General features: G+C 34.4%; 1 protein-coding gene across 1 annotated transcript in view; it reads left to right on the forward strand.

Moving 5' to 3' along the window:
• The first annotated feature begins 517 nt into the window (after positions 1 to 517).
• LOC134792407 (short neuropeptide F) overlaps positions 518 to 20720 on the forward strand; it is a 95718-nt gene continuing 75515 nt past the window's right edge. The window contains exon 1 of the mRNA XM_063763701.1: positions 518 to 596. Within this exon, the coding sequence (XP_063619771.1) occupies positions 533 to 596 (64 nt within the window). The 5' untranslated portion in view covers positions 518 to 532. The remainder of the gene's footprint in view (positions 597 to 20720) is intronic.

Consider the following 20720-nt stretch of genomic DNA (forward strand, 5'->3'; position numbering starts at 1 on the left):
TTTGTGCTTGTGCTTAATGAATCAGTATTATTACACATATTATTGATTACTTTGTTTAGTTTGATAGATTGTCCAATAATTTCTATTTATTATTATACTAATGAGATATTACGTGTGCTTTGTGTTGAGAAGTATAATTTAACTTCTTTAAATAGTTGAAGAAATTAGTTTTGCTTAGTGTTTTTGAACAGGTCATATACAAATAAAGATTTTGGTCAAGACTTCATAAAACACTTTTAAACTCTCGCGTTTTGAACGAACGGATTACAATGAAATCATGTCATGGTAGACCCGTTCGTGTGTTAAATATGAAGACTTCATTAATTTTATGAAGACATGACATTTACAGAATTCCATCAATTACAGGTAAAGTGCGTGAGCTTGGATCACAACTAATCAGTTAGATGAAGTTTCTTAAGTTCCGGAGAGTTCACACGGATGCTGCGAGCGCCGCCCCCAGGGGCGGTGGTGGGCGGGATTTCCCCGCGCCTATATAAGGCTTGCATGCTTCAAAACTTAGTTATTAGAACCGATGCGCGCGATCATATCGGGACAGGAGCCGCTCAGTGTTTTCCCGCGCTCCTCTCGGCTATCAGGTAAGTTTGATAGCGTAAAACTTCGGACGGAAAAATATTCACGGAAATGTGTGACACGTTCACGTGACTGGTTGAATTAAACGTGCGAGGTGACGGGTGGTATCGTTTATTTTTTAACTTTTTATTGTGAAGGTGGTATAATTGTTTTACGTTTAAATGTGAGGACAATCAAAACAGGGATTAAAAAGTCTGCAAATTTGGCTTACAAGTCTTCCTCATTCTTATCACTATCGCTACATCTTAAGTCCCCCGTCGCGTCTGTCTGTTTAGAGTGCGTTATTATTCTAGCGCATTTATTTAAATCGCAATTAAAGAAAAAGTAAATGAAATGGATATGTTTGTATAAAGAGTACCTATATAGGTAATTTAAAATTCGATGTACTGGTATCATACTATGCATATAAAACTTCTAAGAAAAAAAAAGTAAAACAGCATTTTTTTTTAAACTAGTAAGTAGCATATTTTTCTTCAAGTTGTTTCCTATTTTAAAATATAATTGTGTTTAATAACATAAATAGAAATAATGACACTTGGTAGCTTCATCATATTAATAAAATATACCCATAGAGAAGTGCATTTGTTTCAAGAGTTTTCAAATTAGTTAGTCTGTGGAATTACATTGTTGTTCCTATCCATTTTAAGGAGATTTGTATAGTGCTAATTAGATACTTAAACTGTATTACTTTGGTTACAAAATTCTGACAAAAATATGTATTGTCCTATAATATTTATTTATTTATGTTAAAGGCATACAGTCGTAATTCAAAATATCATAATTTAACTACATATTTTAATTTTCTTTATAAATACATCATTATAAAATCCGGCTTAATTTTTTTCATCATGTTCACAAAATAAAAATACTCCATCTGGTACGTGTTAAACCTTGTAGGTAGTCTGAAACTGTCCCGAAAAGGTAAAATCGTTGAAATACAACTTTAAAAGCAATAAAAGCGTCCATTCGTGAAACAGCTGAATATAATAATAAATTAATATTCGGGGACAGCAAATTATTGTTGATACACCTATCAATAATTAAAACAATAGCTAATTATACAATATTCAAATTTTTATAACGTGTTGTGTGGCTTCATACAATTGTATAGTGTTACTTTTAAATAAATTTGTTACGTACATAATAATTAATACTCAATTTCTTAATCTTGAATTATTTATGTTACAAAACGTAGACAAAAATATAGGTACGTTCAACGCATTAATTACTCGTAATTCAATTTATCATAATTAACTAGCTTTGATGTACCTAACGATAGAATTACAACCAGTTCAACTCGTTTTATTTCCGTTATAAATTCATCAATTAAATATAATTATTATTAATACTAATAATACCCATCAATATTTAATTATAATAGGCTGGTGGCCTAGCGGTAAGAGCTTGTGACTTTCTATCTTTCGTGCCCGAAATGTCAATCTAATCTAACAATGTTTAACGTAGTCGTTAAACATTGTTAGATTCGATTGATATTTAGATTGAAATGAGCTTTCAGTAATTTTACTGTTTTAATATTTTCATCGCTGCAGTTGAAAACGAATAAAACGGCTATTTTTATTTTAGCGAGACAACACAATAAAGCGGGCGTCTTGTTTGCCACAATATTCAATATTGGCCTCTATTTGCCGATAAACAATAAAATTTCATTCTTCTCCTTTACGCGGCTGCCTCAAAATTAGCTCAACCTCAATGTCATTGTCATCTTGTTGTTTACAGCGATGCAGGTGTTACATACTTACTCAGATAATCTTAAATTATACAGCAATTGCCAAGAAAAAAATTGAAATAGAATAGAGACGCAAAAATTATGCATATAATAAGATTTTTTTGGTGAAATGTTTTTTGAGGGAAGGAAAAAAATCTAGTGAATGGACAGTAACATAATTGAAGAATTATAGTATATATTCAACGTAAAGTGTCGGTTTTTTAATGTGTTTAAAATTACTGTTTTGCGTATTTGCTCTACAGATTTTACGGACGTTTTTAACGAGTACAACTAAACATAAATGTTTTAATAGTTTTTAACTTTTCTTATAGATTTATATTTTTATACAAATAATCCAAAAATAATAACTGTGTGCGCTGTTTTGAAATTTTTGGCACCCCGAAATTTTCGGATCCTTTTTAGTGCTTGTGATCATGAAATTATTTATTGTCAAACTGTATATTTCTTAAGATATTTTAAATAAGTATAGGTAAATAAACTAAAATCGATTTTCCATGAGCTTGAAAGGGTCAGACGAAATTGAAAAGGTATGTAGCAGTAAGAGCATTCCTCTGCCATATTCCTGTCCAATATAATAAATTACTTTCAGGGACAACCTGAAACCTGCCTGAAACAGCCGTCATACATGAAATATATTTTCATTATATCGGTCTAGTGTCCAGAAATATGTACTGAAAGACTGCAAATATTTAGTGCAAATTTAGTGATTGATTCTAGTATTATAATTAAAAATAGATGCCTTAAATATGAGAGAAAATATATTTTTAAAGTTTTGTTTATAAGATTTATTTGATTTCAAGCGAAGTATTGGGTTCATTTACACTATATATAACATCAATTAAAGATGAGCTTTTTACCATGTACCTACATGTTTTTGTGACTTCTCCATATTTGTTGGCACGGATGTACCAACTACTTTTACATACATCACGGAGTGTCAGATACTCCGTAGACGTGCTACGGGTTTTAATTATCATGGCCTGTCGACACACTATCGCGATCAAACTCTTTCGGATTCGCTTATAACACCTACTTATGAGTAGTCGCAATGCAAGTTACCTAAATAAAAAAAATCAATTAAGCTGTGTACCTATGTGCTAAAACTGCGTTTACTCAAGTTATATTTATGTCTCGAGAAGTTGTTACTTGTTAGTGTTGCGTGAGTCATTTTCAATTTGTTCTTTTATAGTGCGTATAGACCAGTCGTCCCTCGAGGTTGAGGGCCTTACAGTGCGTCCTAAAACTTGATTACATAGTAAAACATGTTTAGTACTATTCCCAGGTCAGATGCAGTGTATACCGGTGTCGTAACTCGGCACATTCGCATTTCTCCCACATAATTGGCGGACTACATATTCGTTGATTGGTGAAACCTACTTTCAGCTCCGATTTGATTGCTGTTATAAATACTAGTATTACATCGATGGGATAGAAAATATAAGTACGTAAGTTACATAAGTTAGGTATAGTACAATGGAATCGTAAGCAGTTATTGTAAAACTGAAAAAGTTTATTCTTCTTATACTTATTGATTTTGTGAAATATAAGATAAACAAATTAGTTAAAAAAAGTAAGTTTCAGTGGTATTCATCTTGTACTTATACAGGGTGGCCAAAAAATAAGTGCACTCCCGTTGCCAGGGAGGTTTTGGAATTATACTGAGCAACTTTTACTATGGGACCAAACCCGAAATCGCGAAAAGAAATTTACCTCCCCATAGAAAATGGACCACCTAAAATGTATGAAACGGCCAAATTTTTCGCCATTTCGGGATTGGTCCCATATTAAAAGTTGCTCAGTATAATCCCAAAACCTCCCCGGAAACGGGAATGCACTTATTTTTTGACCAACCTGTATAAATAAGCGGTGCAAAATAATGTTTTCTTTTCTGACATTACGTGTGGCTGGTAATTTGGAGTATGACTCAATTTAGTTATATCATGTTTGACCAAAATAGTCCAGTCACGCAAAAATGGTAAGCCTTTAGAAGTTTAATACACGCCATCTGTAAAAAAAGTTGAAGGCTATAAAGACCTACTGAACGAATTTACCTTAACTTTTGAAGACCTACTTAATGTGCCAAACCAGTGACACGTGAAAATAAGTTTCTAAATAGCTACAAACTTATGTTACGAAAGTACGATTAAGGATTCACATTTAAAAGTATTGCAAAAGTTTATATTTTGATGAAAAACATGACGTCACTGGTAACAGGTAAAGTGTCTGTCGCGAACAGAAAAAAGTACAGCTTTGAATTTATCTCCTCGTAAGTCCCCGCGTATACTCGTACGTGTTTAAGTATGTATAAATTCAATTCGAGTTTCGAACTCTTAGAGCCACTTACACCATCCCATTAACCCGGGGTTTAGCTGGTGAAAGGGATGGCCCGGGTTAGTGGGGATGGTGCAAGTGGCGCTTATAGAAATAAAATACAGCTCCAAATTCAAAAATACGAAAATTGCTCTGGATCTTACGGGGTTATGGGTACTTTGCCCATGCTTTCTATTTGTTACTATTTTTGGCGGACAGACAGACCTTCCTATGATGACGACAAATGCCGAAGTGACGTCATTAAATTTGTAATACGTAATCAGTCCTCTGACTTAACTGGTTGGCCTCTAACGACGTGGTAAGCTTTGTACATTATATGTACCCCTATGTTTTGCCAAGGACCCTACCGTCTCTAATTACTCGTTTTTGGTATAAAAGTTTATAAATAAACAACCCTTCTATTTATGGCATGAAACTGGTATAAGTAGCATGAATTTCATGCTACTCATACCAGTTTAGGAAATAATATTACTTAATATTGTCTTCGGTTACCGCGATAGTTACTCATGAAATAAAACTATTGAAACGGATTATATCGCGTATATTGAATTCATCCCGACGTTTCGAACCTTTTACAGCGTTCGTGGTCAACGGGTGACTGAGGATAAACTACACTGTGCAAAAACTACGCACTTACAAAATAATGAAGCATTATAAACTATAAATTATAAGGCCAGTTATACATGCAAAAATTGGTTCATAAGGCTAGTTCTACATTAAAAATAGCGATAAAACTATGCCGGCTCTAACCCTGCACCTCTGCCCCGAGAAGATTTAATTCCCCCTAAATTGTAGGAGAGTATCCCAATATGGGACCGACCGGCAAGAAACTCGGCGGGACACATCTTTTAATCTTTTTAATATTATTTATTTACCTACTAAAATAGAAGTATTAGATAAGTCTGCCGCGAATGCAGAAGACGCTAGTGAATAGTCCAGTCCATCCTTGGGATCTGCAGGCGTTGGTCACTTTTCTTTCGTATAAGGTAATGTGGGGTAAACATAGTTTATTTTGCTCGAGGCAAGACAAACAGTATGAGGATTCCATACAAGTGATAGTGTTATCCCACCTTACCTTAATAACATCTATTTTAGCTTATAATTTACATAGTTAGTGTTTCTAATTAACAAAAGTCAAATCAACGTAATATAATAAAACAATTTCATTTGTTCCCTAGTAGGTAAGTAGGTATAATTTAACGAAGCAGTTTTGCAGATCTCGTCGAAATCATTATTAAATCAAACTCGTGTGTGTGTGTATTTAATATTGATTTAATAATCCTTTTATCCCACCTTTATGAATATGTCTTCGTCGACGTCTTTGAGACGCTGCTTCATTGTGTCCCCCAATATTGCTTTGCCTATTCGATTTCTAATAACTTAAGGCTTTAGTGACGGCAATAAATTTCTTCTGTACAGTTCAGTAAAAATTAATGCAATTTAAATCATGTCAAAAGATTTTAACATGTTTTTATATTTTTTGCGTCGAATTAAATTATGTAATTAATGAAATTGTATAAAAATATTAGACTAAACAGTTTCTATGATAAAATTTTCACGATGAAAAGAAAATAATTCATTGAAATGTTGATGTCATACCTATATTCTTGTTTCATCGGCAAGGTGCAAACCTTTCGGATACAAGGGTAATACGGATAATTATAATTTTCTATTATTAAATTTGAATAAAATAACTTGGAAATACCAGAGATTTCAACGTTTTAATAACTGTCTTTAACTTGTCATAGAACAATAATTTACCTGCCTGTTAGGATTGCCATTATCACCGCCTTTGTCCGGCCGAAAATGTCGGCTAAGTAAGTAAACAGGGGGTCGTTATTTTCTTAGGTATCATATTGCTGTCCAGAGCAGTAAAGAGTAGTGTGCGAATGGTGGGGTCATATATTTTTTCCGAACATTTGGGAGGCGTGCGCGGAGCCAAAACCAACACGCACAGATGTAGTGCATCATTGTTTTCCGTATGTCAACAAGGTTTTTCAAATAAATATTATTATATTATTCTATTCTATCGTATTTTCTCGAAAACGTTCGTATTTGTCATGCTACTTCCGTCAACCTGAGTACTCTTTGTACGGAGACTGACTGAAATAGCAAGACACGTTCGTATGTTTTCGTGAAAATACGATGGAAAATAATTATAAACTATCTACATCTATATGTACATAGACGCCCTTTGGACAATTTAATGAAATGAAAGGGGTACACCGAGTGGACGCTGATTATGTGAATAATTAATTAAATACGTAGGTAGTACGTAGGTTTGAGTAGTCAAAACGGGTAATTACTATTTCTTACTTAATAAATAAAAGTAATATAATTAAAAAAAAAGTATAATAAGTCTCGTGTTTTACAATACTCTAGATCAGATCAAACTTCAAACTTCAACATTTATTCAGCAAATAGGCCATAAGGGCATTTTTACACGTCAACATTGAATTTACATACAAGCAAAAATAATAACAATACATCAACAATTTTATAAAATACAACTAACAATTCAAACTAACGTATTACAATTACTTAGAGATGTAAATGGTCTCTTAATGTCGAATTACATAAAAAAAAACCTATAATATTACTATTAAAAAAAAATACAGATACAAAAACACAAAAAAAAAACTAATTATAATATTTAGAGGTGTAAATGTCTCTAGGTGTCAGAACTATAAGATTATATAGTTTATCAAATTATCCTTAGAGATGTATAGGGTCTCCAAGAGTCAAAATCCTGTATAATTAACACATTCATTAAGAGAAAAAAAAACAAACATACGAGAGCAGAATGAGGCGTCTCACTGTAATTAAACTCAAAAATAAAGTTACTAAGTGTTAGCTCGTGTTAGCTTAAACAGACCAATCTCCACAAACAGCACCCGTTCACGAGTATGACGCGTATCTCAGCCATCGCCTCCCTCAACCTTCATTCGGGAAAGTAGTAGCAAAGACATATGTAACTCCGTATAAGATGAATAAAGTCTAAGGAAAAAACGTGCCTCGGATGTCAAGAAAAAGTCATTCTCGGACAGATGGCGCATACACCTTTGGCCTATCCTCGGCTAGATGGCGGTGACGACACCGTTACATATTTAACAATTTTAACACATAGGTATCAGTGAATGAACATGGGTCAAAATGATATAAAAATAATAAAATCATTTATCCAAATATATTAATTTTTTGATAGTTTTATACGTTTTCATTTTGAGTTTTAGTCGTGTGTCGATAGATGGCAGTAAATTTACTGTGACTACAAAATTTACTATGACAGGACCCCTCTATACTATCTATTCTCTTTGGTAGTAGTTATTTATTTGACAGCAGTACTGATATCACAGAAAAATCCTTGGTCTCATTAATTTTGATCAAACTGTACAGAGTAAAGGACACAAGAGAAGAACCTCTTATAAATAAATTATGTAAAATTGACAACCATAACCAAAAGGCAGCCGAAGCTAAGAAGAAAAAAATAAAAAAATCTTAATGAAAACATATTTTATGAAATGTTAATCTAGTAAACTTTCCTCTAAAAAAAAGAGCTTTAGCTGCATAAAAATAATAGTAACATACTAAAAGTGTGACATTCCCATTATTTTGAAATATAAAATATGTAAGTACGTAGGTAGGTACTTATATTATTTATCTTATTTTTTATCAAAAACCTAAGCACTGGTATCCGACCTTGACCAGTATATATAAAGTGCATCCGTATCCGTATTCCACATCGTGAAAGGCAAATGCCATAAAACATCAAAACACGGGGATGATAGGAGTCCCTTGAGAATGCCAATGTCATGTGGAAACAGATAAAATGTGTCAGAGGCGAAGGAATGGTATTCAAATACGCGTTTTAAACGCTTTTATCGTATTTTTTATGATCTGTCTCCATTTCGCTCCAGTCTCCCGTCTAAGTAGGCACTTAAACTACTATCCACAATAAGTATAGTTTATTTTTGAGAAATCTGTGTCAGTTCCATGGAATAAATTAGAAACTAAAAGGATTTTATTTCTATACGTTTAACTTCTAAAGACTTATCTTGAAATCAACATAGAGACCCAATACCGAAATAAAGTACCTAATAGTATCTAAAAAAACTATAAGAAAGTTTTATAAACTAAACCTTTTATCTCCCTAACAAAATCTAAGAAAATGTTACTTTTAGTTTACCACAAAACAGGATTTCGTAATCACATTGTAAAAATAAATTTATATAGACGTTGGACACTTCGATAAAGCTTAGAAAAAGATAAAATTCCCGAGGTTTCTAGGAAGGTTCCCGTGGGAGCTTGGTCTAAGCCTAGTGTGAAATAAAGTGGCAACACTTGTACACTTTCCTTTGAAAAACGATAGCTGACAAGACCCGAGCTCGACTACGTTACGTCGCCGGGCGCTGTTGTGAACCCTTTTCATAACGGGGGCAATTAGGTATAACAAGTTTTACAAAATGCGACTAAGTTGCCAAGATTATAATTATAGACACAACATTGTTCATCCCTAATTATATTAAAGTTACATTAAACGGTTTGAGAGAATGAATTAAATATTTTAGGATGATGTACTTAAGTATATTTTATAACACATTATATTAATGAATACCTATTTTTTTTCTGACTTTTCCATCAGTTACTTTTAATAATGTTATATTATTAATCTCGCTTTGTGTAGTAGGGCACAGTACAGCCTAGATTCCTAGCATTCCAGATCTAGAGCAGAGCCCAACTGGGGAAGTACCTCCACGTCCTCCACCTTACAGAAAACCGTAGCCAAATAACACTACTAGTAAGGTTGCCAGAGGGTTAGGGTTAGGGTAGGCAACGCGCATGTAACAACTCTGGAGTTACAGTCGTCCAGTGGAGGTACAGTGACCGCTTACCATCAGGCGGGCCGTATGCTTGTTTACCACCAACGTAGTATATAAAAAAATCAAGAGATGAATTTTGCTTACTGCTAAAATTCTTTTGAGGGTTTCATATGTACATAGTATTCTAGAGTTAATTTGATTAATTGCATATTGCATAAACCCTACATTATCTGAAAAGTAAAGTATGTATAAGTACCAATTACCTTATTTCTTATCAGAGCACTTCTAGATAGTGTGTAGAAAAATTATAGTTTAATACTTTTTAAGACGGAAGGTACAGCTAAAACATAAATAAGCGTAAAATTTTAAAACGGGCTTTTAATTTTGTATATTTTTTTAAATTTAAGGGAAGTGTTTCTTACGACAAACCCACTTGCTTAATAACACGCTTTAAAGATCATTTTTCAGTAGAGTCACCACTTTTCTGCCTAAAGTTGACTTTGAAATATGAAACAAGATTATTCAGTCTTTTTGCATGGTAAGGCTTTTACCTGCTTCACGGTAATAATTGTCTCAACACCCTCGAGAGGGTATTTTTGCAACATCGCGAAGGGTTTCCATGGAAATTTGTCTCCATTAAAAGAGCAAATACTTAAGAGATTGGTGTGTTTATTCAAGGACAACGTATAAGAATAACCATTACCTACTCCCTATGGGTATCAGAAAATGTTTGTTTATTTTTCATTTCTGTAAGTATATAGCCTAATATACCTACATACATATTGGGCTAGGTCACCCATGTTATGTTTATTTATTGTTTACGTGTTAGTTTTAGTTTTGTAGGTAGTTTTAATTTTACTCTTTATTGTAAGTTTGATATTAACAAAGCTGAACTGGACGAGTCTCGAACGACAAGTAATTACGGTTGACCTTTTTGAATCATGAAATGGAGCCAATACGCTTATGTGGACGTCCGTAATGTTGATAGGCCAAAACAATCAATTATCGTAAAGTAACAGTTAATTAGAATCAGCCACACGCACTATACAGGGTGGAACATTTCTAGAGACTGAGCTGAAAGGATAATGTTATCTAAGTGATCTACAATCGAGTTATTATAATCGTAAAGCTGAAGTAACAAGTAAAACAAAATCACTAAAATGAAATATTTTTATATCAGTGACAACCCTACAAAGATATTTACATTTTAAATTGACACATGTCATGTCATACAATAGGATCTATTTGCTAGGGTTGTAACATACAGATTTATGCACAATGTTTAACAAACTGTATCTCTAAAACGGTTAGAAATATTAACGTGATTAATAAAGTATGTAGCCTAAACAATTCCCCGTTTGCGTAAAAGTCCTTCGTTCTGTTCCACCCGATATATGTAAAACGTTCATAAGTGCTTGTTGCTAGGCCTACATGAATAAGCATATTTGACTTTGACTTTGACTTTATAGCTTAGAAAAATTGGTATGCGTTGACTAGCTATAATTTACAACGAAATATATGGCAAAATTGTTCAGTTTCAATGAAGTTCAAGTATTTTTTTAATAATAATTAAACTTTTCTGGTCTTGTATTAAATTGCTCGCCAAACGATGCCACAGTTTATTTTATCTTGATTTATTTAATTGAATTGACGAGGTTGGGGAACAATTTGTGCACAATGTGATTTTAAGTTTGTATTGGATACTATTGGTCAAAATGCTATAGATGCCTAAGGTCAAATGATAAAATTGAGTGCAAAGCGACAAATACTATATTTCCAACATGAAATCTTATAGTGCGACATACTAAATTGTTGCCATGTATAAACATTTTACTTCAAAAATGTGACTGTTACGTAGGAACTGGCTCCCTCAATAATTTTATATAATTTCTTGTCGGTATATCAATGCGAGTTTAGCGAGTTTTTGCATATACACAGCCGTAGTATATACATAACTCTACAACTGATTGATTGATTGATTGATTATACATAACTCTTTTATTTATTCTTCAAACCCTTAAAAGAGGTTTCCGTTCGGTGCGGTACGCGCTTTTGAATACGAATAAATCACGTAATTCATTTACCTGCCAAATTTCACCCCGAAGGTTCCTTCCTTTTCATAGACATGCATAATGAGATAGACACAGATTTAAGTAACGTAAGCTGCACCTGTACGGCTACCACCAGTTTTGACATTGACAGATTAACTCGCGTCTACGTAAATTACTTTCTATACATCTCGCTTGCACTAATATGCGAGTACGAGCGAGATGCATAGAAAGTAAGTTACTTAAACGTGAGTGAATATGTCAATGTTAAAACTGGTGGTAGTGCTTCTGAGCCCGTATAAAGGTGCGGTCAAGGAATTTAATTTCAGTACAATTTCGTAGTACCTAGTCACAGTGTGAATAGTATGAGGTCCCTAGCGAATAAAATCTTGAATAAAATCCAAAAACTGGCAATAAAATTATTAGTATATTATGCAATTACCGAAAGAAAAGTTTCAGGAGAAACGGTTGAGAATTTGAGACTCGTTTTAGCCCGATCAATGATAAATACGAAAATAAATACGATATAAATATCGAAATAAATACGAGTACCTATTATCGGTATATAAAAATAATTGAATACCGAAAATATTATTACAACCGAAATAACATAAAATAAAATAGTTAATTAGGTTCCCACACGCGATTACTCCTACTTGTATGTATAGATAAGTATCTACAAAAGAAATCCGATTTTCCTTGATTTTAGAACGAATACCAAGAAAGCTTGTAAATATTGTGTAAAGTCAGCGACTATTAAATATTCCAGACGAACAACCTTCATACAACACGGCATTGTTCACGTGCCTTTTAACTATTTTTCCATTTTAGCTTTATACGTATAAAATCTATCACCTACCTATTTTTTGACATCTAAGCGTAAAATCCAACTTACCTGGCCACTGTCATATGCACAAAAGTACAAGCAAATCATAAAAGCATATTTAATGTTATCTACAATTTTGCCGATTCTAAATAATATCGATTATTAATAGTAGGTACCTGAGCATACTTTGTTTGATGACAAGCAAAGCTCGATGCCTATACCTTCCCTTAAAAGTACTTTGAACACAAAAGTGGCCATGTGGCCATGTGTCCTGCCTATACGAGTAACTACGGAGACTGACTGTCGGCGTGGCAACTGAACGGCCGAGAGACAGTGGAAATGAAACGAGAACGTGAATAGACAGATGTGGGTTGATGGACAGGTGTCGAACGCAGTGAAGTCTATAGAATATAGAGGTATAACTTATAGCACAGTACGGGGACATAAGTATTAAACTGTACAAGTAATAAGTATCTTATGTATATGATGTATGTTATGATACTTATGATGCATGAATGAGATACTATTTGCGTTTAAGGAATTTCGTTTATGTCAAGATGTTGAGTAATGTGACCGTAAATCGGGGTTGAATTCTTTGGAATGCTTATCAGCGTAATTGTATGTAAAGCGACAGAAGTTAAGTAACCAAGTGACTGACTAAAATTAGACGCACCGTTTTTAGTAACCTTTAATAATCTGTTGATTAAATTAAGTTAGTTACGTTTAGTAAAGTTTTCCTGCTCAATAAACATAAAGCGCATACTAGAGGATACAAATGAATTCACTTAATAAAATGTTTGCTTTGATTATGAATTGCAGCTCCCGAGCAGACACAGGCATCTTAGTCTATGACAGCCTGAGCTAACTGCTGAGCATATTTGCAGTACCTTTATTTGAAAGTTCATTCTATTATTTACCTTATTAACTGAGAATAAGGTACACAGTTCAATGTGTTCAGAATGTAGTTATTTTATATAATGCTAAGTGCGACAGACTATGAAATGTATGGCTACAAGGCGCTAGATATACTTACAGTTTATTGAAAGTTCTAGATATCTTTACCACTACCACCAGTTTTGATATTGACATATTCACTCTCGTCTAAGTAACTAACTTTCTATGCATCTCGCTCGTACTCGCATATTAGTGCAAGCGAGATGTATAGAAAGTAATTTACGTACACACGAGCGATAATTTACGTATAAGTATGGGTATTTCTATTTAAAGTTGTACCCCCAACTTGCATTTTAGATTTTGGAATTTTTATATTTTTTCGACTCAGAATCACGAGCTCTTTCGATCCTAATAAAAAAAAAGTGTCCCCAAAATTACATACAGCGTCTTACCGGCCATCAGGCTTTTATTAAAACTGGTAATAATATGATCCATTAGCAGTTGTTGGCGTGTATTAGCAAATCATAATTATGTAAATTAACTGCTTACGCAATGTAGTGGGTGTACTGCGTAATTGTCGTTACTCATATCGCTAACGCACGTGGTACAAGGCATGTCGTGGTACGAGGGTAAAAAACTGAGACAACTATCGTAAAATTATTGTTTTCCTTATCATTGGGTTCATGATGTATGGAGGTTTTAATACATTAATTAAAGAGTTCACGTGGAACTGCAGCTTAAGGCTTAAGGCTTTATAGGAAACACTTCCCAAATTGACGACATCCACACTATGCTCGATTGATAACAACAGCGGCTTTTCAGCGAGTTCGTGAGAATAGGCCAATCGCCCCTGGTCAGCGTGAAAGGGCTATGCACGGGATCATGCCAGTGCAAGTCGAGGAAAGGATTCTCGAGCACTTTAGACAGGTACCAAACCAACGTCAAGTACCTACTCGTATTATGTGGGGTTAATGTATTATTTTATTAAAATGTGGGGTTTGTATTTAAGTTTAATTTAGTTGGTAGTAAAGTCTTTATCAATGAGACCAGAGTGGCTTTAATTTGGTGTAGTTATCTCAAGTGCATCTTGAAATAAACTTCGTAATAAACAAAGTATGAAGAGCTGTCATTAGCACTTACTTGTCAATTTACTGTGCTGTACATTGCGGGCAATTAAAATTTTGTTAGAAAGTTAACGAAGTCTGAAATTTAGTTTATTCATTAAATTAATGTCATGGTTACATTATAGATATATGATATTTTAACCTCCCTTAAAAAAAGGCCGGGTCCTGACTCCTGGTAACACACTGTATATGTCAATGTCAAAACTGGTGGTAGCCGTACCTATTTACTTTCCTGCTGGAGATTTTCACTTCTGTTGAATAATTCCGAATGATAATTTTTAAACAAACAACGTAGTACTTGGTTGAAAATAAACCCACGCGGCATTGTTTTTCGCTCGCGGAAGTTAATTTGCTATAGATGATTATAAACCATTAATAATGAAACAAGAGTCTTTGATGGCTCCGCATTCAATTTGTTGACGTGGGGCGAAGAATAGGTAAACCGATATACCTACTTAGAATTGTTATATTCGCATAACTAATTGTTGAATGATTTCCTTTTATGTAACATTTCAACTGATGTTAATCTGAAATTACATATTGGGCACGAGTAACCAAACGTAATTAACCTATATTGTTTGTATTAAATTTATGCTGTTCTTGGGTTACATTAAATTAAACCAATTTCTAAAAGACTGGTGCACAGTTAATTAAAAAATAACTATTAATTAATTTTAATCTAAAGCTTTAAAAAAAGGCAAAACTTTATTATAAGTACATCTTTCCCATTCATATAAAGTATAACTTGTATAGGTCGGTGAGTTCCATGCACACCGTCCGTAGAAACCGCTCAGGTGCACCCAGAGCTCCGAAATGTACCACAATGATTATTTTTTATTTTTTCCACAGAAAATTCACTCGTTTTCCCGAACGTTTTTGATCCAGTACCTATTTTAAACCGGTCCCGCTTCTAGGCCTCGTGTGATTATTGGCTTACCTGGGTATTAGAGTGCCCAATAATCACACGAGCATGGCGCATTACTCTATAATTAGGTCAACGAAAACCGCAGCGCACAGGCAAGCCGACGCTCGAAAGATTTGAACTGATTATTTGATCGGTTTTGATGGTTTTCAATGAACCGGTGAAATTGTGTAGGTTCCTAGATAGCTATCTAAAGGCTATTTAATCATCAATGTGTATGTAGTTGCAGCAGGTCTTATAGTCAGACTTATCGCGCATTATGTAGGTAAATTGTAGCTTATACATTATCTTCTGACAAGGCACATTTGAGCGCGATTAGTCCGGATATAATAAGCCTCCACTAGTGCTAAATATGTGTACACTAGAAAACTACGGTATTTAACATTATGTAGGAAGATATGCTATGCGCAAGACGACGACTAATAGAAATTTAGAGCAAAGAAAAAATTAACCATCACATTTTTTTATAAATTTCTTAAGATAAGTAATTAAAGAATATATTAATATTGCACGCAAATTTATCTTGATAAGATGTTTCGGATATTGGCTATCAAGACAAGTATCGTACCTTTTAAATAGACAAATATAGATATACCCGTGAATATAATTATATAAAAGATAGACTAGCTCTGCCCACGACTCCGCCCGCGTGGAATTTGGTCTGTGTCAGTAAGCGGCTAATTCACTCCTCATTTCTCTCCCTCTCCCCTGGAGGCGGAACTGGTATTAGATAGATTACCTGGAGCTTCTGATCCCAACCGCATTATCTCACTATTAGTTGATTCGGTAGTTTATTTGATGTCAAGGAGTTTTGATCCTCCTAAAGATACAGTTCGGCTTCACACCAGCATTGCTGCGGCAGGAATGCAGTCGGCGACAGTAATTCAGCGCGACATTGCTGCCGACTGCATTGCTGCTTTAAGTGTCAAAATAGATGTTGATGTCCGGATTTTTGACATTTGCGGCAGCTATATCATGCCGCAAAACTGCAGCAGTAATTATACTATAACTTAGCTCAACGGTATCTTAACTTAATAGATTTTATTTTATTTTGCGTTATCTGGGGCAGAAACAATCCTCTTCATTTGGGATAGCTGTCAGGTCGTGCGAAGGCGCCGTGTGGTCGGCGCGTAATCAGATTACAAGTGCACTGATTAAGTAATCCGTGCTGTCTATTCCCATTTGTGGCATCAACGCTACTGAGTTGATTTCATGGGGGAATCAGCATAACGTGGCGTCAAGATCCCTATCAACAATGCGTGATCATTTAGAGCACTATGCTGGTTCATCTGATCGTATGACTCGCCCGTACTCGATGCGCGTTGGAATATAAATCTCGGAACATGTGACGGATTCTCTGGCCTAGTTTATGTTGATTTATAGGGACAAAATTTAGGTATACGCGATATCTAGGTAGTTTTGAGTTCTAACTGAATATGCATGGATGCGAGACATGATAGTCCCTGCATGCGCTACTGTTGTTTTGGTATTATTAATTCACCTAGCTACGGCGGAACCTAGCTCTACGAGTGGAATAAAACACATATAACTACATAATACTAAGTTAATTAACAAATATTCACGATATCTTAAATAATAATAGAATGAAGTTGCTTATATTTCACATAAATATGGGTAATTCTTATTCTTATGCTTTTATTGTGTTACATGTAAGAATAGCATGTATCAAATATAAAACACTAATCCCTGTTCTACAACACTGTTTATAAATTGTATGGATATATAACGACTTTATATAATTTTAAACGACATACATTTTGTGATCAGTTTTCGTGTCACCGCCGCGTATGGTAATATAAACATGCGGTAGGTACTCGGTACAAAATTATCTTTACTACTGGCAGCCTTTTTAAGTTTTTTTAGAACAGCGACACTGTGTCGTTGTCAGGTTTGCAAATGGCTGAAGGGAGAAGTTTTGTCGAAAATTATTTATTTGTGTTCATTTGAAAAAACGGTCAACCTTAACGCGTCACCGCCGTGTTAGAGTTTTAAAAGGAAGTTGCAGTTTCACGTTATTGTTTGTAACATAAGATATACCTCATACATTTCAGATTAAGCTAATTATTTAACATTTGCAAAATCAAAGGAGATGTTTATGTAATATCGAACATGTTCCAAATTATCACGACCGTGGCCTATAAAAATGGGAACACCCAAATATTCCGAAATATGTTTTTCCGACTTTCATAACCTCGATTTTCATAATCACGATTTTTTATACGTCCGAAATATCGAAATTACGACTTTGAAAACCACGAAAGAAGAAAATCACGACTGCGCTATTTCCGAATACTTAAAATCCGATTGTCATATGAACGAAAGCTTAAAATTCCGATTTATAAAAAATCCGAAAATATTTTTTCCGAATTTGTCTATTCCGAAAAATCATTGACCGATCGGAAATAAAATAATTCGGTATTCAGAAATTCGATCTTTTGATAACTCGGAATAATGAAATTCGTGATTTTCAAAAGGGAAGTAATTAAATGGTCAGCCGTTTTTAAAATTGATCTGCAAAAAAAATGCATTTAATTCATTTGGACATGCCAGAACTGCTACCTTTACAGAAACCAGCTGCTACTAGAAAAGTGGGTTAGGTTAGAACTGCAACCTGTACAGAAGCCAACTGCTACTAGAAATGTGGGTTAGGTTAGGTTAGAACTGCGACCTTCACAGAAGTTAGTTGCTACTATAAAAGTGGGTTAGGTTAGGTTAGGTTAGGTTAGGTTAGGTTAGGTTAGTAGTTTTATAAAAAATCCGAAAATATTTTTTCCGAATTTGTCTATTCCGAAAAATCATTGACCGATCGGAAATAAAATAATTCGGTATTCAGAAATTCGATCTTTTGATAACTCGGAATAATGAAATTCGTGATTTTCAAAAGGGAAGTAATTAAATGGTCAGCCGTTTTTAAAATTGATCTGCAAAAAAAATGCATTTAATTCATTTGGACATGCCAGAACTGCTACCTTTACAGAAACCAGCTGCTACTAGAAAAGTGGGTTAGGTTAGAACTGCAACCTGTACAGAAGCCAACTGCTACTAGAAAAGAGGGTTAAGTTAGGTTAGAACTGCGACCTTCACAGAAGTTAGTTGCTACTATAAAAGTGGGTTAGGTTAGGTTAGAACTGCGACCTGTACAAAAACCAACTGTTGCTAGAAAAGTGGGTTAGGTTAGGTTAGAACTGCGATCTTCACAGAAGCCAACTGCTACTAGAAAAGTGGGTTAGGTTAGAACTGCGACCTTTACAGAAACCAACTGCTACTAGAAAAGAGGGTTAAGTTAGGTTAGAACTGCGACCTTCACAGAAAGCAACTGCTACTAGAAAAATGGGTTAGGTTAGGTTAGAACTGCGACCTTTACAGAAACCAACTGCTACTAGAAAAGTGGGTTAGGTTAGGTTAGAACTGCGACCTTTACAGAAACCAACTGCTACTAGAAAAGTGGGTTAGGTTAGGTTAGAACTGCGGCCTTCACAGAAACCAACTGCTACTAGAAAAGTGGGTTAGGTTAGGTTAGAACTGCGACCTTCACAGAAGCCAACTGCTACTAGAAAAGTGGGTTAGGTTAGGTTAGAACTGCGACCTTCACAGAAACGAACTGCTACTAGAAAAGTGGGTTAGGTTAGGTTAGAACTGCGACCTTCACAGAAACCAAATGCTACTAGAAAAGTGGGTTAGGTTAGGTTAGAGCTGCGACCTTCACAGAAACTAACTGCTACTAGAAAAGTGGGTTAGGTTAGGTTAGAACTGCGACCGTCACAGAAACCAACTGCTACTAGAAAAGTAGGTGTAAGTTAGGTTAGAACTGCGACCCCTACAGTAAATAACTGTTTTTAGAAAAGTAGGTTTAGGTTACGTTAGAACTGCTACCCCCTGCACAAACGTAGGTGGCTTAATTTATTAACAACAAATTCGGAATATCGTCATTCGGAATTTAAAAAATTGGCATATTTAAAATAGGAATCTCGTCAAATCGGAATTCAAAATTTCGGAATAATAACAATTCGGAATTCGTGATTACAAAAATCGTAAAAGTTAAATTCGGTGTTTCTCACTATCGGAATTGTTATATTCGGAATTATGTGGTTCGGAATTTAAAAAATCGTCGATTTTGCTATTCGGAAATATAAAACTTCGTGATTTTCATCGTTCGGTAATTACGACAATCGGAATTTTGATGGGTCGAGCATTTAAAAATCGGAATAATAAAATTCGATATTCTAAAATTCGGCATAAAATATTTTCCTCAAAAATCTGTCACCGCCACGGACTTTTGAGTCCACGTTCATGACATATAGACACGTGGTCGTGTCATTCTTAATTCGTTTGATTAATTTAGAGGCACACGCACTCTTCAGAAATGCATTTTTATTTGCTACAGATCTTTTGCTATTATTGCCCGACTGCCAAAGAAATGTCACGACTGAGGGACACTTTGTCACAACCGTGTTTATGTACTCATTTTATTTAGCTTTCCTGAGGGTATTAAGCTTGACCATATGAATCAAAAAATTGCTTTTTGTATGTACTTTTGATATAATGTAATAATATGTGAAAAATAAAAACGTTTATGAAAAAAAATTTTTTTGGACACAATTTAAGAATCACCCATATGAATACGGATAACATGCAGCATTGTAGATATGTACCTACAGACATTGCAGTTAAATAAAAAAAGAATAGCTTCATCTTTGCCTAGTCGGTGGCCTTTCTTTACCCAGAGCTATCATTTAAAAAATGAATCTTTTGTTTGCGAAGCAGTTGAGCTCCGTTTGCTCATCGAATGAAGTCTACGTCTACGATGCAACGCGGCTAAGTTATAATCAGGAGAAAAAGATCATAAGTACATCGGGAGTTTTTTTCAATTGTAACTTTTCTTACTCCAGGACAACGGCAGTGTGGTTAGGACATTGTGGTATATGATTCAAAAATATTAGAATAAAGTGTTGATACCACAGAAACAAGATAATGTTAGGTTTGTTTCTCGAATAGGATATTTGACTACTAGTCAAATCAGTTTCTTTTTTCGAACTGTCAAAACGATTTTGCTACTATGGAATTTATAGGAAACACTAGCATGTGACGTCACAATCAAATTACCTACTCTTTATAGTTTTATACGGGTTTTAAAATAGAAATTGTGTAAAAATAACTGCTGTCTACGTTTCTCTATTAATCTTCTGGTACTTTTTTTTCATGCATGGAGTAAAATAATTTATTTTAAATGCAGTCCAATACCCTATTGGTCTTTTATACATCTATGTAGGTAAAATGGAAAAATGGTATTAAGCTTGGGTGAATTTTCCTCCCAATAGAATACCTAACTTTACTTTACGGGAGCATTATGTCCGTTTAAAATTAATTTAATGTAACCTTTTCATATCTACAAAACT

This window comes from Cydia splendana, chromosome 7, assembly GCF_910591565.1.
Source record: "Cydia splendana chromosome 7, ilCydSple1.2, whole genome shotgun sequence".
NCBI classification, from domain to species: Eukaryota; Metazoa; Arthropoda; class Insecta; order Lepidoptera; family Tortricidae; genus Cydia; species Cydia splendana.